Source organism: Peromyscus californicus, unplaced genomic scaffold, assembly GCF_007827085.1.
Source record: "Peromyscus californicus insignis strain IS unplaced genomic scaffold, ASM782708v3 Scaffold_9__1_contigs__length_137607984, whole genome shotgun sequence".
Taxonomy (NCBI): Eukaryota; Metazoa; Chordata; class Mammalia; order Rodentia; family Cricetidae; genus Peromyscus; species Peromyscus californicus.
The window spans coordinates 122,902,788-122,924,894 of record NW_026294617.1 but is presented as its reverse complement, the minus strand read 5'-3'; the positions used below and the strand labels follow the sequence as shown (position 1 = coordinate 122,924,894).

The window sequence follows — 22,107 nt, the reverse complement described above, 5'->3', positions numbered from 1 at the left end:
TTTCCTAGAATTTGACAATTAACCTAAAATTTTTCTTTCAGGATAAAGATACCTTCGCCCATACCCAGCAGGAAGCAATTTTAAGAATACAACGCCCACATTCCCAAAGAGGTGGTGTGGGGTGGGTGGTTTTTTGGTCTTTTTAATGGGTTTTGGGTCTGGGATAATTTTCATTGTTTAGGGGGGTTGGTTACAAGTTGTTGTCAAGGGTTAGGAAAAAGGCTAAGCAAAGGAGATTAGATTTAAGGTTTTTGTTAAAAAAAAAAGAGAGAAAGAAAGAAAGAAGAAGAAAAAGACAATTACTAGTTTTAAATACTTTACATTGGATTGAATTGTTTTATATTGTATACAAATTATATATATTGAAATTGATATTGTTAGAAAATGCTATATGTATATTTTTAATTGTACTTATACCGTTCATTTAACAATGCAATTTTCTGATCCTTGAATGTTATTATTACCAACTATTAGGATATAAAGAAATGAAAGTTAGTAGTTAGACATTACAATAGAACTTGTAGTCATATTAGATATGTTTTAAAAATTGAGCAGATATATTTTAGACAGGTCATCTTCAAACCCTTCAGAGATCTACAGAATATGGCATTTAAAATGTTTTAATAACTTAGAAAATTTTTCTTTTTTGTTATGATTATGAGACATGTCGGCTCCTGGCAGTACCAATCTACTTCAGAGAAAATATGGGCATTGAAGAAACTGCGTATGGAGTTAACTTTCATTGTGGCAAAAGTTAGCCACTGGACAACAAAGTATCCTCGAATTAACTGCTGACAAAATGGACAGACAGGACATGAAACAAAGGACTACTGATTCTTGCCAAAACAAGTGTGGTTATGGCTTTATCAAAAGGCATCTTCTGAGGCCAGGACAATATGGCACCATCCCTGAAGTGGCCTTCGCAATTCGGAAAAGGTACAGTGCCCTTTTCTTCAAAGGCAGCTGAACAGGCAGTGGGTCAATGGCTTCTGATGTGCAATGGAACAGCAGTTGAAACAGTTATTCTTGAAGAGTAACTAAGCTCACACCTCTCAATAGTAGACTGGCATTTGATAGAGGGATGTGGAGAAGAACGGGATGCTGAGATGAAGCCATATATACACGGCCAAGAAGAATGGACAGCTGAATTAAAAAACCAACAACAATTTCCAGAATTTAAAATCCTGAATCATGACATGACACTAGTGGAATTTAGGTGTTTCTGGTACATGGACTGCTCTCACCCAATGTGAGGTTGAACTGTTGACCTTGTGTACATCCTACTTCACAAATGAGTCTATCAGATATGCTAAGCCTATAGGCTGAAGATGATGCCCCAGCATTGCGGAGAAACCTCAGGTGACTGTCCAGGCAGCTGGCTGTTTCTGTCAACTCACAAATTTTTTGGAAGTTGCTTGCATACACTTTCTGTTTTTATTTTTGTTAGCTAATATTATTTCCTTCTTGGGTCTCTGAGGGAGTTGAAGATTAGTTAGTTATAGTTGAAGGTTAGTTATAGTTGAAGATTAATTAGGATAGAAAGTGAATTAGATACATTTTGGACTTAACAAAATAGGATAGATAATGAAATTATTTTCTCTGAATTTGTCAAATACAAATGGACTAGACATTGTTTAGACATTTATTACTTGTATATATTGTATATAGTCATTGTACTTTTGTATATAGTTTTTCTTTTGTTAGTTATAACCTTTTTCTTTTTTTTCCTTTTTATTAAAATAGAAAAGGGGAAATGTGGTGGTATTTTACTTGTACTGAAATGTGATTTTAATTGTATTTTAATAAATAAAGTTGTCTGGGGGTCAGAGCTATTAGAGCCATAGCAAGTGCATGGCGGCGGTGGCGCACGCCTTTAAGGACCTGGAGGGCGGTACATTCAGGCAGTGACGAGGCAGTCACATGTTTGGGTTTACAACCAATGAGAAGGCAGAACAGCTAGACTATATAAAGACATACACACAGGAAGTAGGTCCCTTTCGGAGAGCTCTCTTGGCTGAAAAGGATTGCTGAATAAGGAAGGGTGAGGCTCTTAGCTCTGACCTCTTGGCTTTCTTCTCTGAATCGGTTCTGTGTTTCTTATTTAATAAGACAGTTGGTTATATCTACACTTTACTCTTCTGAGTCAGTTCTCTCTCTACACAGCTTCTTTTCTGCTCTCACACTAGCTCCTTTCTTGCCTGATTCTCTCTACATTTTTCTGCTGTTCTAAGTTCTATCTTAATTCTCCCATCTTAGTTCTTCTCATCTAGTTCTTCCCCATCTCCTGCTTCCCATCTTAATTCTTCCTCATCTTAATTCTCCCAAGCATCAGAGGTTTTCAGTTATACACCCATGCAATCAGCAATACTCTGGCCACGGCAAGGTCACCAGACTTGAATTCTTTCAGGGTCAAAAGGAGGGGGTGATAAGATCCATACAAAGAGCAGTAATTGTCAGCTATCATTATCAACCCAAAAGGGAAGTGACTAATGGTAAATGAATCAACCAAGAGCTAAATTCGATTAATGGATCTAGAAAGAGAATTTATGTGCTCGAACTATATTCTTAGAAGTGGTTCGTTAAAACATTAAGAGCCTATAAGTCACTAAGTCACGAGTGGAAATAAAACTGCCTTTTTTTTCCTTTGGCACCGAAATCTGTCCAAACTGTGCTGTTTTCTGGTAGGGCAGGGGAAGTGTACTTGCTAACTAGGCAACCTGTGTCAGGGCTAGATGTACCTGGTATGTAAAAAGCCCTTTTGTTCTGAGTTAATTCTTTTTTTTTTTTTTTTTTTTTTTTGGTTTTTTGAGACAGGGTTTCTGTGTAGCTTTGGAGCCTGTCCTGGAACTCACTCTAGCCCAGGCTGGCCTCGAACTCACAGAGATCCGCCTGCCTCTGCCTCCCGAGTGCTGGGATTAAAGGCGGCGCCTGAGTTAATTCTTAAAGGGAGATCTAGAACTAAAGCTGGCACTTGGAAGAAGGAAGGTTAAGCTTAATTAGCACATCTTTCCGGCCTGGGTGGTTGTCTCACTGTGAAGTTTTATCTTCCTTCAGGAACTAACAGATAGTCTGAATGCTTATCTATCTGCAGTCTGTTCTTCGAAAGCCTGGGAAGTATCTCAGATAAAATACTTTTGTCTGGAGATGGCCCTGGCCGGATGTTGCTAATGCCGATAATTACAGAAAGGCCTGACATTAGGGGTCTTGACTGTGTGACCGCTGTCACACAGTCAAGACACAGTTGGGGGGATGTTATCCAAATACTCCAGTTGTGTAGGGGAAACTGCGCTCAAAGAATGATCAACCACACTGTTAGAAGTTCTTGGGAAAAGAATCAAGTGGGAAAGCTACAACAGCACACAAGAAATGCACTGTAGGACATAGCTAATACATTCAAAAGCCAGTATCACCAAGACTGCTTGAGGCTTGGCTTTATCTGCTGGAGAGCCCTGCTCTTCCAGGTATTAGCTCTGCCATAGTCAGCTGAATTCCTGCTTCATATTTCTGTGGCTTATAGCATGTTTCCATGTCTCTCTACGGTGACATTCTTAGCTATTTCTCTCATAAAGGCCTCTGTGGCTTGAGGCTGCCCCAGATGAAGACATTGAAAGACTTGCTCAGGGACTGGAGAGATGGCTCAGCGGTTAAGAGCACTGACTGCTCTTCCAGAGGACGCGGGTTCAATTCCCAGCACCCACATGTCAGCTCACAGCCATCTGTAACTCCAGTTGCAGGGGATCCAACACCCTCACACAGACACACAAGCAAGCAAAAACATCAATGCACATAAAATAAAAATAAATAAGTAATTAAAAAAAAAAGAAAGACTCGCTCAAATGATGTTTAAAAAGTAAGGAAAATTTCTAGAATGTTCTGAATTAAAAATATTGAGCCATTTGATGCATTTCAGATTTTGAATTTTCAGATCAGGGGAGCTCTACTGGTAATTATGCAAATATTATAAAACTTAAACAATTCCCAAATCTGAAACACATCAGTTTCAAGTTTCAATTAGAGGCACTCAGCCCAATTGGGAGCATGCTGCAGTCTAAGCCATCTCCAGTGAGAATCACACCTCAGTCAAAGTCATTGCTCAGGTGACAAGCACCTTCCCTCTGCACCTCCACAATTCCTGTTAACCAAAACAGGAGCCACACCCACTCTCATGCTCTCTTCTTCAAGTAAGGAACAGGTCAGATACAGTTTCCACTAGCCATATCCAAAAGACAATGCAAGGCCGGCACTGTAGATAAAACACAGATTTTCACATGATGGTGTCAGAATACTTTTTAAATATTAAACTTCCAGCCACAGATACATAAATGAACTGTGTATACCTGTCAACATAATTCTTAAAATCACAAACACATGCAGCCTAAATTTCAGAAAGGAACAAAACAGTACACACTACCCATACCTGCTCTACTCAACTACCCCCTACCACAGACCACCACAGTCCTATGTTGGAAACTTTACCATTATATTCATACCTACTGTCCTACTTCTGGATAGTGATGAGCATTAGATGTGGCTAGTAAGAAGATGGAGCCCCATGATGGCAATGCCAGTTTCATAGGGAAGAGAGCAAAGCCAGCATGTATCTACTCTTATGTGTTGTCTTCTACGTGCTGTAGAGGCAAGAAGGCCCTTAGAAGACACTAAGCACACCCTGGTACCAAGATCTTAGACTTCTAAGCCCCTAGAAGAACGAGCCAAAACTTCTCTTAAGAATTACCTAGCCAGTGATTATTCTGTTACAGTACAGAAAAGAGACGAAGACACCTTCCCCAAAGTTGCTGCCCTTGTAAAATACACTAGTCCCTTCTTGCCAGTGGCTTCACTTTTGTGGTTTCATTACCCACAGCTGTGAGCTGAATAGTCAAGTGGAAAACTCCCCAAATAAACAGTTCCTAAGTTTCCAACTGCACAGCTCTGAGTAGTAAGATGAAGTCTGCTCTCTGTCCCATTAGAGAAGACGTACACAATCCCTTGTCTGCCACATCCAAACTGTGTATGCTACCTGCCTGTGCACCAGGAATTGCTATCTTAGTCACTACTGTTACAGTGTGGCTACTGACTCAATGCTTATTTTATGTAACAATGTCTTCAAAGTGTAAGAGTAGTGATGCTAGCAATGGGAATATAACAACAACAAAAGTGTAAAACGCTTTCTTTAAATAAAGCATTGAAAGCCTTCAATTTAAGGGGTGGGTGGGCAAAGTAAAAAGTCATCTGCTGAGTTCCTGAGGTCCAGGGTAAAAACAAATTGTGCCGACTTTGCTAGTATACCTTACACTTAAGTGATAACTTCAGCACCTGTCTTTAGTCAAGACTGAAGGAGTTAGCGTCAGTGAAGAGTGTCATGTGCTGACTGATAGTGATGTAGTGCACTAGGAAGCTATTGGGCTGATCATCACATAGGCACTCTATCATCTCATGCCACCACAACCATGATGAGAACAGAACAGAAAGATGTTCCGAGAGACACCACATTCACATAGTGTATACTGCCATAATTGTTCTGTTATTGATGTACCTAATTTATACACTGAATGATAGCACAGGTATGTATGTATAGAAACAAACTATACATACAAGGTCTGGGATTAGCCGGGCGGTGGTGGCGCACGCCTTTAATCCCAGCACTCGGGAGGCAGAGGCAGCGGATCTCTGTGAGTTTGAGGCCAACCTGTGCTACAGAGTGATTTCCAGGAAAGGCGCAAAGCTACACAGAGAAATTCTGTCTTGAAAAACCAAAAAAACAAAACAAAACAAGGTCTGGGATTACTCACACTATTAGGAATCTGCTGGAAGGCTTGGAATACAAACCCTATAGATGGAGGAGAGAGAGTGGGCAGCTACTGTATGGCATGTATGCATATAAATTTTAAATTTTTAGTCTAGCTCCTGTTTGAAAGTTCACTGAATGATGGTGATTCTGTCACTGTGACAAGCCCTCAGAAATTAAGTGCAGTAATGCATTCAGATCATAGGCTGCATCTCCTAAAGAGAAATCTACAAATTTGAGCCATTAAAAAAAAATTTTAAATTTTACACAGTGGTAGTCTGCAGTGAGCATGGCTTTCCATCTATCTTTAGTCACTTAATACTTTGGGCAATCAGTATATCAGTACATTTAATTTGGACAGCATGATAACTACCTTCTTTCTAGAAAAACTGCTTGGTTAACAGGTACTTACATACCTCCTCTACCACCTCTTTCTTACCACTTACCCTTACCTTTGTACTGCTTGCGTTAAATATTTAGGACAATAAAGCAGAGGAGACAACCTGAAAAGCCTCTTACTAGGAACCCATAACAAGTTAGAATAACCAAGAGGCCCTCTTTGTGACATCAGGCAAGGTTGGCCCAATAAGCTGAAGACCTCTAGGTGAGATCCCAAGAACAGTGGACAGGTAACTAGAAAATTCTACTCACCAGCAAAAGAGGAAAACTTACCTCAGTTTGGGGAGTGGGAAGAAAGAGATAGGCATGTAGAAAGAAATTTCTGGTATGATAGTCAGGTTTCATGCAGTCACAGGGATTACGTTATAGAGCCGAGAATGCAGCTCAGTGGCACAGCACCTGCATGGTATGGGTGAGGTCATGGACTGATCCTCCTGCCCCAACATCACCACACATCTAATTAAGATCTATACATTTCACAGTACGTAACTCTACTGCATCAAAAGGAAGAGTGCAAACGGCTACTGAGATCCAGCTAATAATGCTGAAACATGCAGAGGCCAGTATAATGATGCCTGCATTAACTTTGAAATGTCCAAAAACGATGGATGAAAAACTGGGTAGATGTGATGGTGCTGGTTGGTTCTGTCAACTTGACACAAACCTAGACAAATCTGGGAAGAGGGAATCTTATTGAGAAAATGCCTCCATAAGATTGGCCTGTAGGCACGTCTCTGAAGTTCGTTCTTGATTAATGATTGATGTGGGAGTATCTATTCCTATATGGGTTGTATCATCATCCCTGGGCAGATGGTGACAGTAGGACCCTCCTTCTGGAAAGCGGTGCACTAGCAGCACACATCTGCAATCCCAGTCTCCAGAGAAAGAAACAGGAGATCAGAAGTCAACGACACAGTGAGTCTGAGGCAGCTTGGGCTGGCTAAGACCCCGCCTCAAGGGAAAAACAGATAAATAAAAAGAAAAGAAACTAAACTATTCTCAGACAAACCTGGAAAGTACATTACAAGTTTTTTTTTCTCAGACAGGGCCTTGCTATGCTGCCCTGTGGGGCCTGGGACTTATGGTCACCCTATTTCAGTCTCCTGGGTGCTGGGGTGATGACATGCCACCATGCCTGGCTCACATTTTTACAGGCCCCCACTAAGGAAATCTAAAAGGAAAAAGAAAAAAAAAAAGGACCCTAAAAGGATTTTTTTGTTTTTGTTTTTCGAGAGAAGGTTTCTGTGTAGTTTTGTAGCCTGTCGCAGAACTCACTCTGTAGACCAGGCTGGCCTCAAACTCACAGACATCTGCCTGGCTCTGCCTCCCGAGTGCTCGGATTAAAGGCATGCGCCACCGCCACTCAGCAAGGATTTTTTTTTTTTGAGTGAACATAAATACTAGTCATGTAAACACATTAAACCTACTCCCCTTTCCCTCATGAGGAGAATGCTGCACAGACGGAAAGATGTGGGTTGTAGAGCTAGTTGCAATGAGATTTGAAGCCAGATTACTTTAGTTCCAAGGAAAAACAGAAATCAGGAACATATTTCCCTTATGGTTATATACATAAACTATAAGGTATAAAGTAATACAGAATGTTTGTAATACAAATTCAACATATTTAAATGTCCTCAGTATAGATCAATAACTTCAATCAAACTGTATTATAACTACTGGAGACAAAACACTACAAATACAAGACCAGCCTCACATCTCTGGAATATCACGAGCAAAACATTAGGGCAGAAGTATTCAGTTTGCCATCTTGGAGTGGTCCATAATTAAAATGAAGTTACTAAACCCAGTGACAGACCAAACAATCTTCTCCACATTCCTTATCCAGAGACAAAATGCTACACTCGGATCCATAAGAACTAATCTGGGATGATAGTCCTAAATGACTCCTTCACAACACAGCACACATCTTATGTACAAGGCGCAAACTGGTTACTCTAAAGTTCACCAAAGTATGCCCAATTCTCAGTGTTTCACCGTATACAAATCTCACATTTGGTAACAGTAAGTAATTACTTTGCTTTGGAAACCAATCATGAACAAGAAGAATCAATCTCACTAATATTATGTCTTAAAGCACAAACTAAATGAATAATGTCATTTTGTAATTACATAACATCTTTTGAAATGGTGGAAGTTTTATCAGAATAAAGCATGATGATTCTGATGATTCTAACTTTTCAACGTGTGGAATAGGAAACTGGAAAGGGACACTACAGCCTACCTAGCTCCCTGCCCATCAGCTCATAAAGAAGAGGCTGAGGGTATACACGGTAATGTGCCTGCAGTCCCAACTACTTGGGAAGCTCAGATGGGAAATCTCTTGAGTCAGAGCTGAGACCACTTTAGGCAATACATTGAGATCTGTCTACAAGCTAAAGGGAAGTAAGGCCCTCAGGGTTTTTGACTTTACATCAAGGTACAAAGTGGTGAGTGAGAAGAGGAACTGATTTAACCAAAGGAACTTACCTAGCTTTCATCATCCTTTCTAGATATGAATTTAAGCCCTCCAAATACTCCCATGATGCTCTAGGTCTTAGAGAAAACTTCACAACACTATTACTCAAAGCATGGTTCTCAGCCAGGAAGGAGTCCTGTTGGTCACCAATAGAAATGCATGCTATCAAATTCCAACCCAGCCATAAGAATTACGGGGCACTATCAGAAATATATGCCATCAAATTCCAACCTACTGAGATTAAATCACAAGTACATCTATTGATTTGTTATGCATATGAACAGTTGAGAAGATTCTCAGAGGACAGCAAGACAACACATCACATTCCTAAATCTTTACTAGTTGGAGGACATGCAAATATCAGTTTATCTTGACATCCAGTAAGTTTACAGATCACACTTTTGTTACCAATGTTCTAAAGTAAACCAAATCCTAGAGGTTGTTCCCCATCAAATTAGAATAGCTATATAGTAAAAGTAAGAGACCTACCTATGATCAAAAACTGTTGAGTTCTCTTTCCTCTTGCTGAATCCATTGGGTAGAAGCTTCAAGAAAATACCTTGCTTTCGGGCACGATTTTTCATAAAGAACAGCTAGCAACAAAGCCAAACATAAGTTAATTTCAGAATGCCTTACAATGTATAATCAAATAAAACTATACCAAGAGGGTACAAAATGGGATATAAAAACACCTGCTTCTAACATATGTTACTCCACCTGAGAGTTGGTTATTAAGCTCAAGGAGGTAACTCTAGAGTCTCAAAGGAAATATCTCAACTGAGCCTTCTATTGAGCTAAGGAAAAAAAAAAAGATCACTCAAAGGAAGGACAAAAAAGTTTTCTGGTTAAATGGATACGAATCTAAAACTTGTAATGCAAAGTTGCAAGTCTTAAGTCCATGGGCAAGGGTTAGCAATCACCAGCTAAGTAAGAAAATGACAAAAAAAAAAACAAAAAAAAAAAAAACCAAAAACCAAAACAAAACATATGCAATTTTGTAAGTCAGCAGACTCTGGTTTTAATAATAGTAGTAGTTATAAAGATGAACTCTTCCACGGGAAACAGCCAGGCAATGAGAGAAATGCATATATAAAAATAAATATATTTAAAAATTGCCTTAAGAACATTTGAGCTGGCAAAAAAAACCCCAAATTATCATACTTGCTCAAGACAGAACAGAGCTGTGACACAAAAGACTTACCAAAGCCTAAGATAGGGAAGTGGGAAAGAAAAACACACCACACAAACACCATGCAAAGCCCTGATACAGTTTTTAATATTGGGAAAAGCAGACAAAGAGCTTGAGCAGTGGTTCTCAACCTTCCAAGTGCTGCTGCGACCATTTAACACAGTTCCTCATGTTGTGGTGACCCCCAACCATAAAACTGTCTTTGCTGCTATGCCATAACTGTGATTTTGCTAATGTTATGAATCATAATGTAAATATCTGCGCTTCCATATGGTTGCAGAGGGGTCATGACCCACAGGCTGAGAATCACTGGCTTAGAAGCAGAGATGGAAGCCTCAAAATGTTAAGGAAGAAATACTTTGATGCATGCACTATGTTAGCTTTAAAGTAACCAAGCAAAAACTAACAGAGGCAAGGATCAAAAAGTCCCTTTGCTTTTGCTCCCTAGGAATACCATAAGTGAGGAAGGCTAGAAATGATTTAAATAACACACTCAATAAACCTGACCTCAAGAGAGCATACTCTTATGCCACAGAACCAGTGATGGACAGACACCAGGCTCTGTAGATGCTCAAGTCCCTTACATAAATGGTATAATACTTGCACATGATATTGTACATTTCAGTCTGTGTTAAATGATCTCTTTTGTCCAACATCATGTAGACAACAATTTAGAGGTCATGTAGGGAATAACAGTAGAAAAAGAAAAAGGGTGTGGTTGCTCAGTATGGAACGATATTTCTTCAGGCAAACAGGCCACGTGCTGAGTGAAACAGACTACAATAAATGAGAGTCTAGCAGTGATGCAAGACAGACAAATGGACCGACAGGATGGAGCAGACAGACTAGAAACTGATCTAAGCACATATGGTGCCCTGATTTATGATAAATGTGACCCTGGGAAAACTAGGAAAAGATGGACTTTCCAGGAAATGGTGCTAAAAAGAGGGATTATCTAAATGGAAAATTCAATGGCATTTTCGCTTCCAATGACACTAACAATTAATTTTAGGAAAATACAAAAATGTGAAATGAAATACTATAAAGTTTCCGAAAATAATTATCTCTGTAACTTCAAGGTATAAAATGTTAGGTTCAAAGCAGGCCACCCGAATGGCAGTGCTGCTGACCATGTACAGGGAAGAATTTCCTTATAAACATACACAACTACTACCTGTAAAAAAAAAATAAATAAGCAAAAGACAAAGCGTACAATAAAATTAAGACATTTGTTCACCAAGTGTGAAAAGATAAACCACACAAAATAGTTTATAACATCCCATCAAGTATTGACCAGTATCTAAAAAACACCAAGAATTCTCACAAACTATTAAGACAAAGACAGCTCACAGGCTGATGATGCCGCGGTGGGTAAAGTTTACTGCCCAACTATGAAGAACTAAGTTTGAAATCTCAGAAGCCGCACAAAGCTTGGTGTAGTAGCAAAGTCTGCGAAGAAGTAAAGAAGAGGGCCAGTCCCAGAGGCTGGCCTGTGACCTCCACACATGTGCCACGCCATGTGTCTGCCCACACTGACACCCAGACAAAGGGAACAGAAAGCTGAACAAGATGAACAAAAGGCTTAAGCACACATTCGCAAAGAGGAAATCTGAATGTCCAATAAAAAGATGTTTCTTCTCAAAAGGAGTAAGTGAATTGTAAAATTAAAACCCAATACAATCCTAAAGCAATCAGACTTAAAAAAAAAAAAAACAAACAACAAACTAAAAGCTGGACCAAATTTAGACATAATTGGTCAGAATGAAAATTGGTAATAATATGCCGGATAGTAGTGGCACACACCTTTAATCCCAGCACTCAGGAGGTAGAGGCAGAGGCAGAGGCAGGTGGATCTCTTGAGTTCTAGGCCAGCCTGGTCTACAGAGTGAGTTTCAAAACAGCCAGGAACCATGTCGTGAATCTCTCACCCCAAAAGAAGAAAGAAAACTGGTAATAATCACTACAGAGTAAGTTTTATTAACATCCAGTCAAACTAAGGACAGGAACACAGCGCAACAAAATAATTCCACGTTTAAGTATAAACCCTAGAATTTGAATTACAGACTGTAATTCAAAACCCAAAACATTCCCAATAGTAAGCGTTGTTTCAAAACGTTTGTGGTTGTTATGAAACCTCATCTCTGAACAAGAGTGAGCAAAGGTATGGTTCCAAGACAACTCTGGAAAGGAGACTGGGACAGCACAGCACACCAGAAGGTGACAAGGAACACAAGTGAGGCAGGAACGTCCTTGTCCCAGGCCCAGTGGCAATTACACAGATTCTCACTACATCATGAATCATTACACTATATTTCCATTTTATGATTCTTTAACATATGCTGTATTTTACAATAAAAATAGAACTTAGTGATGCTTAATTTAACCTGAGTAGTAGTAAGTAATACCACATGGTAACTTTTTACATGTGTATTATCATCTTGGTACCAATAATATAGGTGTGTGTCTCTGATTCAATCACAGTATTAATGAATTTCTCAGGTACCAAATACCTTATGTGTGTAATCTTTAATTGTCCTAGTATTTAAGGGAAGCAAGACTATGAAAACTAAGTGTGTCAGGACACAGGGTCCTGTTAACTTTTTGTCAAAACTGGAATCACATCACTTTCCAATTATTTCTAAAAGCACCACCATCTCTCATAGGGCATACACCCCCGAAATTATACTTCATGCTTCAGTCATCCACTGTGGTTCCTTGACCCCAACCAAGCAGCCAAAGTGACCTTTTTTTTTTTCAAAAAGTATTTTTTTTATTTTATGTGTATGAGTGTTTGTGTGCATGCATGTATGTGCATCATGTGTGTGCCTGGTGCTTTTGGAGGCCAGAAGAGGGCACTGGAGCCTCTGGAACAGGAGTCACAGGGGATTGTACATCTCTGTGTAGTCTAGTCCTCTGCAAGATCATGTTCGATTAACTGCTGAGCCACCTCTCCAGGCTCAAGAGAGCTCCTTTAAAGAAAAAACATGCTCAACCCCTCCCTTGTTTTGTTTGTTTATTTATTTATTTATTTATTTGTTTGTTGTTGTTGTTGAGACAGGGTTTCTCTGTGTATCCCTGCCTGTCCTTTCTCTGTAGACTTCGCTGGACTCAGAAATTTGCCTACCTCTGCCTTCTGAGTGCTGGGATTAAAGGTGCGTACCACCATCACCAGACTTTTTTTCTTTTTTGAGAAAAGGTCTCAGCTGGGCAGTGGTGGTGCACGCCTTTAATCCCAGCACTCAGGAGGCAGAGGCAGGCGGATCTCTGTGAGTTTGAGGCCAGCCTGGTCTACAGGGAGAGTTCCAGGGCAGCCAGAGCTGCACAGTAGAAACCCTGTCTTAAACATGTCTTAAACAAACAAACAAAAAAAGGTCTCACATACCACTGCGTAACCTAGAACTCAAAGCCTCACCTGCCTCTTGGCTTCCTGAATGCTGCATTAAAGGCTCCACCACACCCAGCCTCCCTTGGTCTCCTGTTTGCTTAGAAAGCTTGGGAACTCTTTTTTTTTTTTTTTGGTTTTTTGAGACAGGGTTTCTCTGTGTAGTTTTAGTGCCTGTCCTGGAACTCACTCTGTAGCCCAGGCTGGCCTCGAACTCACAGAGATCCGCCTGCCTCTGCCTCCTGAGTGCTGGGATTAAAGGCGTGTGCCACCGCTGCCCGGCCATGCTTGGGAACTCTTGCAGGCTTCTCTAGCCCCTGTTTAGCATTCCTCCCCACTCATTTTTCTTCAGTTATCCTGCCCCTGGTAACCCTCCAAACATACACCAGTTCCCAACCTGCATCTTTTTTGAGTCAGTCTAGCTATGTCTTCCTCCAAGTGCCGGGTCCAGGCTTGTGCCACTTTTGCCTATGTTTCTACCCAGAAGTTTCCTGCCAAATGTCTCCAACTGTCTCTTTCACACCATTAAGATCACTGCCTGACTGTCCCCAGAGACACTCGTCATCATCACTGTGTTGACAATCATACCCTGAACAGTTCATGCCCCTCACACAGCACTCTGTTCTCTTTACTCTTTTGACTCATCCTAATTTTCTACACGCACTTAAATCTATAAGAAATTATATTTTCGTTCTACACATCCGGACTCTTCCACTTAACTAACTCCCCACTACAATACAAACTCCTCAGGGTAAGTACTTTGGATCTATCTCGAATAACCAGGACAGTCTCAGATCAGGGTGGCCACTTGATATAGCTGAGACATGAATAAACCAACTGAAAGACATTTTAACTTGAAAAGATCAGAAGAAATACTTACATATTTTTTGCGCTTTGGTCTTTTCAAGAAAGTGTCTCTTGAAACCTGGTCTGCTGTTCTTGCCACGTCTTCCAAAAATCGATAGTCTTGGAATTTCAGAATGGAGAAATTAACAAGTGACATATGCCAGGCGGCCAGAAAGCATTTATGTGTTGTGTACAAAACAGCTTACCACTGAGGAGATTCATCTCAGTAAAGTGCTGTAGTGAGACATAAGCAGTTTTATCTCGGACTCCATTACAAGGCAGTTCTGCTTTGTGCTTCTTTACACAGGGCAAACTGCAGAAAGAAACAGGAAGCAGTTTTCTATCTGAAGTAAGTAAGTGCAGACAGGAAGGGAATAAGGCAGAAAGTTACATATTTACCTGCAGGAATATCGAAGGCAGCGTGGACATCTGTACTTGGCTTCTTCTGTCCCACAAGTCTGACACCTGTAAAAGTTCACCTGTGACTTAATGCTCAAAAATGAAGTCCACTTACAGTCTCTGAATGCTGACTCAAGGATATTCACAGTTTAGAGGCAGGTAGTCAAAGCAAATAAAGCAGGTTAGCAAGGCTGATAAAATACTTGATAGCTGTCACTGAAAATTAGGAAAATGTTTGCAAATGACATTTATAATGAAATGCAATTCAAGAAAACTATATATATCTATATCTGAGATAGATAGATAAATAGATAGATAGATATCTCAGTGGTAGAGCGCTTGCCTAGCAAGCACAAGGCCCTGGGTTCTGTCCTCAGCTCCAGAAAAAAAAAAAAAATCTCATTTTGACTTGTTTTTCTACTGTAATTAGAGAATAACATGAATTGGTGATTTTTTTAAATTTGTAATTCATGGAGCTTTTGTGTGTGCTACATTTGGATATTTTAAAAGCATATGCACCAGCAAAACAAGATAGGATGAGACACAGCCAAATCTAACAGTAATGTGTGCCCTTTCAGAAAGTCCACATCTAATTTAGAATGGACACCAAAATAACCCAGAAATGTACTACTCATCTTCTGTTCTCAACCAAAGCACAGGTTGGTCAGCTCAAGCTGTTTGAGACATAATCTGATCACAATTTGGTCCTCTGTGCTATCACATGAGCACAGGAAAGAAACTACATCAAGAAATAAACATTCATAGGAGCCATGAAAAAATTCAAGAGGAAGTTGACACTGCCTATTAACTCCACCCACTTTTTCATTGTTGGCTTTTATTAGTTGTCCCCCTAATTCCTATTTTCTCTAGTAGGCAGAGGCTCTACACAAGAGTTTCACAGCTAACAAGATTTGGTTCCACAAAGGTCTCTGATCCCCAGTTTTCACTCCCTAACTTGACCATGTTGGACATTGCCACTTCACACAGTGTTCCAGAATTTGTGGTCTTACAGTGCCCTTTCCAAGCCCGACTCAACACCACCATTCAGACTTCAGGACCCCACTTCATGCCTGGTTTAATTTACTCCACTTTCTGCTGCTACGGTAGCTTCCTCCACTCAATGTTCTATCTTCCATCTGGGTTTTCTCCCTGCCCTACCTTGACATAGCCAGTTTCCTCTTGCAGCCCACTCGGGGATTCATCTGAGGCTCTTCCTTCACCTTCCTGTCATCCATCACTTCTCTCTTGAGGCAGGCCTCTTCCTTGACGTGCACTCCATCCATCATCTGCTCCTCCTTTACGTTCTGACCAACAAACAACTCCTGTTTGACGTCCAGGTCCTCCTCCTTCACTCCTTCCCAGTCCATCACCTCCTCCTTCACCTTCACGGTCTCCTCCTTTACTTCCGGCTCATCCACCGGCTCTTCTTTCACCACCAGGCTACCATCTGCCTCCTGCTTCACCTCCACCACGCCTACTTTCTCATCCTTCACCTCAGGCCCGCCCTCCACCTCCGGCTTTACCCAGTAGCTGTCCGATATGCCACCGTCTATATCCGACCAGTCCACCACTTCCTGCTTCACCACAGCTAAGTCCACCTTTATCTCCTCCACATCCTCTGTGGTCGTAATTCCTGTCAGTCCGTTCCTCTCCTCTCCATCGCCAGCCTCGGGGCTCCCACCTAAGTCCCAGGCTCGGTCCCCACCAGCCTCGGGCCTCGGCCGCGCCCCCTCCGCCACCCTCTGGGGACCTCCTCCCGGAGTCCCTTCCTCCTCAGCTGCAAGCTCCATCGGCTCAGGAGCCTAGGCTGAAGCTGCCACTCCGTCCTTCACTGCCGCTCTACCAAGAGGGATTACCAAAGGAGTCACCGACAGCGCCACACGTGTGCTAACCAGAACCCGCAAGCTCTGCACGCCCGCCAGAAGCGGGGTTAGCCGTAAAGCAACTCTTCTGCGCCACGGCTCTTCACGACTCGTGGAGTTCTTTACGGCTGCGTTTTTTGCAGTCGCGTCTCTTAGGGTCGTGAGAGACCACGCCCAGGCGTCAAAGTTGGTGTCCTGGGTACTGCAATGATAGTGTCGAAATCAGGTGACCAGCTTTAGTCTGTCCTGAGAATTAAATCTAATAATGGAGGACTGCCTCCCATGTTCCTCTAAAGTTTAGACTGTCTAAACTAGTGGGTCTCAACCCTCCTAGTCCTGCCACCTTTAATACAGTTCATGTTGCTGTGAGCCCCCCACCCAACCATAAAATTGTTTACGTTGCTACTGCATAACTGTAATTTTGCTACTGTTATTAGTCATAATGTAAATGTTTTTGAAGACAGAGGCTTGCCAAAGGGATCCCGACCCGCAGGTCGAGAACCATTGCTCTAAACTGGATTTTTGTTGTTGTTGTTGTTGTTGTTATTGTTTGCTTGCTTTCTTCTCTGTTTTTTTTTTTTTTTTTTCTTCTCGAGACAGGGTTTCTGTGTGTAGTTTTGGTGCCTGCCCTGGATCTCGCTCTGTAGACCAGGCTGGCCTGGAACTCACAGAGATCCACCTGGCTCTGCCTCCCTAGTGCTGGGATTAAAGGCGTGCGCCACCACTGCCGGCTCTAAACTGTTTCTCAACCTATATGCTAGGGACCAAGGTAAGAAAACGCCTTCATGTGTGGGTGGTGGTGGCACACTCCTTTAATTCCAGCACATGGGAGGCAGAGGCACACGGATCTCTTGAGTTTGAGCCCAGCCTGGTCTACAGTTCCACAACAGCCAGGGTTACACAGAGAAACCCTGTCTCAAAAACTAAAAACCAACCAACCAAAGAAAGAAAACGCCTTTAATCCCAGCATTTAGGAGACAGAGGCAGGCGGATCCCTGTGATTTAAAGGCCGGCCCAGTCTACATAGTAAGTTCCGGGTCAGCCAGGGCTACGCAGTGAGACCCTGTTTGAAAAACAAAACAGACAGGGAGAAGGAAGAAGAGGAAGGGGACCGGGAGAGAGGGGAGAGACGCACTTCTGCAAGGATTACATGAAACCGTGCCTGGGAATCACCTACTACTACCAGCAGCTGAAACACTGGCTGTTACAGGCTAATAATATCCCCTCAAATCCTTATGCTGAAGCCCTTGATCCCTAACACCTCACAGTCTTGACTATATTTTGGAGATGAGGCCTTCAAACGCATACGGGTTAAAATGAAGCAATTATAATGGGCCCTAATCCAATCTGACTGGTGCATTATTTAACAAGAAATTTGCATACAAGTGGGATGAATGCACATAGAGAATGAGTACTGGAATGTGGTGAGAATAGGCCATCTGTTTGCCAACCCAGGTAGCCTAACAAAGAAACTTCTGATTCCTCGGCCTTGGACTTCCATAGCTTCTCGAACTTCGAGAAAATAAAAATGGTCTTTGCTTAAGCCGTCCAGTTTGTGCTACCATGCTGCTGCAGTAAACTGACACACAGGCCAACAACCGTAAAGGACTGGGACCTGCTGTTGTGTGAACAGATGTCTGTTCACCCCAGGGAGGGACCAAGGACAACTGTGAGGATTCCACAGAAGTCCATCTTGGTGAGCCCGTGAGTACTCACAGAAGTTTCATCCTTAGTCCTACAAATAACATAGTTTTGTTCTAGTTAATGGCAGAATAATAGTGTGTGTATGTATATACCACATTTTCTTTATTTGTTAATCTACTGACGGATACCTAGGCTGATGCCATATCTAGGCTGTTGTGAATAGTGTTTCAACAACATGAATGAGCAGGTTTTTTTTTTTCCTTATTTTCTTTCTTTTTCTTCTTCTTTTCCTCCTCCTCCCCCTTCCTCTTCCTCCTCCTCCTCCTCCTCTTCCTTTTTGAAACAGGGTATCTCTATGCGGTCCTAGAATTGGAACTCTCTGCACTGTTGCTGTCCTAGAACTTGATATGTAGAACTGGCTGGCCTTGAATTCACAGAGATCCGCCTGCCTCTGCCTTTGGAGCATAGGGATTAAAGGCGTGGGTCACCATGATGGGCTTTTTACATGTATTTATTTATTTTGGTTTTTCAAGATAGGTTTTCTCTGTGTAGCTCTAGCTGTCCTGTAACTCGCTCTGTGTACCAGGCTGGCCTCGACCTCAGAGATTTGCCCGTGTCACCACACCCCGCAGAAATGGGCAGGTTTCTGTGTCGTGTGCTGACTTAGATTCCTTCAGGTAGGGGGTACTACTGCTGGAGAAGACGGCAGCTTTTAGTTTTCTAAGGAACCCCTGTACTGGTTTCCATGGTGGCACACTAATTTACATCCATACCAACAGTAGATAAGTGTTCCTTTTTTCTCTATAGCCTCATCAGCGCTTGTATGATTTAGTGACAGCAGCCATTCTGACTGGGGAAAGATGGAATCTTAATGTACTCTGATTTGAAGTCTTCTGATGGCTAAGGATATCAAGTATTTTTTCGTACTTTTTTACCATTTAAATTTTTATTTACTTATTATTATATGTGTATATGATATATGTATGTGAGCACTTACATGCTATAGTAAACATGTGGATGACAGGACAACATTGGGGAATCAGTTCTCTCCTGCCTGTTTGTGGTTCTGGGGATTGAATTCAGATTGGCAGGGTTGCATGGCAAGAGCCTTTACCTAATGAGCCATTCTGCTGCTAATGCACTGAACATCTGTGCTTCTTTGAGAACTGTTCAGTTCATTTGCCTTTTGTTGAATGTACTTTTTTTGGTTTTGGTGTTTACTTTTTGAGCTCTTATTTTACCGATTTTTTTAAACATTTTATATTTATTGTGTGTGTGTGTGTGTGTGTGTGTGTGTGTGTGTGTGTGTACATATGAGAGAGATCCTTAGTGCACATGTGGAGATGAAAGGAAAATCTGTGTCCAGTTCTCTCCTTCTACCACGTGGGGGTTGAACTCAGGCCATCACCAGGCTTAGCAGAATGTGCCTACGATGGATGGTCTGAATAAGAATAACCCCACAGGCTCATATATTTGAATGCCTAGTTCCTAGTTGGTGGAATGTTTAGGGAAAGATTAGGAGGTATGGCCTTGTTGGAGTAGGTGTGGTCTTGTTAGAAAAAATGTGTTACTGGGAGTAGGAAACAGGTCTAGGGTCAGTGGTGAGCTCAAGAATATATTGTTTAAATCTCCATGTGTTTATCTAGCTTCTTTTGTTATTGATATCCAGTTTTATTCTATTATGATCTGATACTATCAAAGAAATTATTTTTATTTTTTATGTTTTGATATTTGTTAATGGCCAGCAAGTTAATGACCTGCTTTATGGCTAAGGACATAATCTATTTTAGGGGAAGTTCCTTGGGTTACTGAGAAGATAGTACATTCTGTAGTAACTGCTGGATATGATACTTTATAGCTCTCTATCAAGTCTGTTTTATCTGTGGTGCAGTTTAACTCTGAAGTTTCTTTGTAGATATTTTGCTTGCATGAACTATATATTAGTTGTTAGAGTGATATGCTGAAGTCATATATTATATTGCATTAGTACCTATCTTTTTATGCCCAGTAGTATTTTGTTTATGAAAGTGGGTATGCCAACATTTGGTGAAGAAATATTTACTATCATTCTATCTTCTTACTGTATTTTTTTGTTGTTAATACGTAGTGACCTTTATCTCTTCTCGGACACTGATTGGCATTCTATTCGTCATATAAGAATGGCCTTTGCTGCTTGTGTCTTACATCCCCTTGCTCGATACGCACTTCTCCATCCTTTCACTGTTTCACTTTGCCAAGGAGATGTGTCTTATAGACAACACAGAGTTGGGTCTTGTGTAGATATAGTAATCTGCATCTTTTAATTGGAGAGGTGTATTTTTTTTTTTTGAGACAGGGTCTTGGCCAGGTTGGCCTTGACCTCTTGACCTTGTAGCAATATTCCCATTCTCTTGTTTCGAATTTCAGGCTGGAGTAACAGTCATTCACCATGCCGAATGTGTTGTAATCATTAATAGTCAGGCTTCTTATTGATTGGTATTTACTGATTCCTATAATTTTGTTGGTTGTTATCTTGGTTTGCTTAAACACTGTTTTTTCTTGTTCTCTTACTCATCTTAGGAGCTCATTGGTTCACTGAGTTGAATATGTTTTTTTCCTCAGTTCTCTATTGTTCATCTATTGTTTTTCATGATAGTTTTTCCTGAGCTCTTGTGGTTTATGAGGTGTTTCTTCCTCTTCTATTTGTAGAATCTCTTCCTGTGTCTTCTACAGGGTTCTGTCTCCTGGTCATGAACTATTTAAGTTTGTTTTTGCCATCATTATGGTTAATTTTGGCTGTCGACTTGATTACATCTCAGATCAACTAAAACCCAGGCTGGGGCTAGAAAGCTGGCTCAGTGGTTAAGAGCATTTGCTACTCATCCAGAAGTCCTGGGTTTGGTTCCCAGCACCCGCATCAGGTGGCTTACAACACCTGTAACTCCAATTCAAGGGGACTCAATGCCCTCTTCTGGCCTCTGGGGATACCAGGCAAGCATGCACGTACACACACACACACACACACACACACACACACACACACACACACACACACACACACTGTGCTTGCCTGGTATCCTCAGAGGATACTTCAGTGTTTACTTGCATGTATGTATGTATGTAAATGTGTGTGTGTGTATATATGTGTGTATGCACATGCACGCTTGCCTGGTATCCCCAAACAAACACTCATATACTTAAAATAAAAGCAAAGAAGTCCAAAACAAACAAACAAAAAACCAAGCTGGTGGAACTCCTGAGAGGGATTTTCTTAACCAGATTATTTGAAGCAGGAAGTCCCACCCTAAATCTTGGCAGCCCACCTAAAGGACATGGAAGGAGGAAATTTTGCTTTTTGCCTAATTGCCCTCACTCTCAATGGCCAGTTCGTCTATGCTACAGCTGAGTCATTCTCTCATTGGTATTTGAGCCAACTTCTTCAAGATTCCAATACAGACTGAAGATCAGTAGCTCTCTGGGAATTCTCCAATACTCTAGCACCAGACTGAAAACACAGTGTAGCTTGAGTTTTCCTGCCTGGCCCACAGTCAGTACAAATCTCCCTCACCTGCCAGTCCCACAGCTGTCAGACCCAACCAAGTAAACACAGAGACTTTTATTGGTTACAAACTGTATGGCTGTGGCAGGCTTCTTGCTAACTGTTCTTACAGCTTAAATTAATCCATTTCCATTAATCTATACCTTGCCACATGGCTCGTGGCTTACCGGCATCTTCACATGCTGTTTGTCATCATGGCGGCTGGCAGTGTCTCTCTCACTCAGCTTCCTGTTCTCTCAATTCTCCTCTTTGTTAGTCCTGCCTATACTTCCTGCCTGGCCACTGACCAATCAGTGATTTATTCATTGACCAATCAGCAACACATTTGACATACAGACCATCCCACAGCAACACAGAGACACCCAGCCTCATGTAATGAACAATTTACCAGATTCTAGGCCTTTCTGTCATTAGATGGTTGTAGTGTTTTTAGTAAGAATGGCTCCATAGGCTCATATATTTGAATGCTTGGTCAGCAGGGAGTAGTACTATTTGAAAGAAGATTAAGAGGTGTGGTTTGTTGGAGTAGGTGTGGCCTTGTTGGAGGAAGTGTGTCATTGCGGGTGGATTTTGGGGTTTCAGAA

General features: G+C 41.4%; 1 protein-coding gene across 2 annotated transcripts in view; it reads right to left on the bottom strand.

The window, feature by feature from the left end:
* The window catches only part of Znhit6 (zinc finger HIT-type containing 6), a 42,090-nt gene extending 25,663 nt beyond the window's left edge, over window positions 1-16,427 (bottom strand). The window contains exons 1-6 of one of the 2 annotated variants that reach the window (XM_052730428.1): window positions 16,336-16,427; window positions 15,638-15,783; window positions 14,480-14,545; window positions 14,287-14,393; window positions 14,115-14,200; window positions 9,153-9,256 (exon numbers count right to left, since the gene is read on the bottom strand). In XM_052730428.1, the coding sequence (XP_052586388.1) occupies window positions 9,153-9,256; window positions 14,115-14,200; window positions 14,287-14,393; window positions 14,480-14,545; window positions 15,638-15,765 (491 nt within the window). In that variant the 5' untranslated portion in view covers window positions 15,766-15,783; window positions 16,336-16,427. Of the gene's footprint in view, window positions 1-9,152; window positions 9,257-14,114; window positions 14,201-14,286; window positions 14,394-14,479; window positions 14,546-15,637 lie in introns of both variants that reach the window. The other variant, XM_052730427.1, reaches the window with a different exon arrangement.
* Window positions 16,428-22,107: the final 5,680 nt, after the last annotated feature.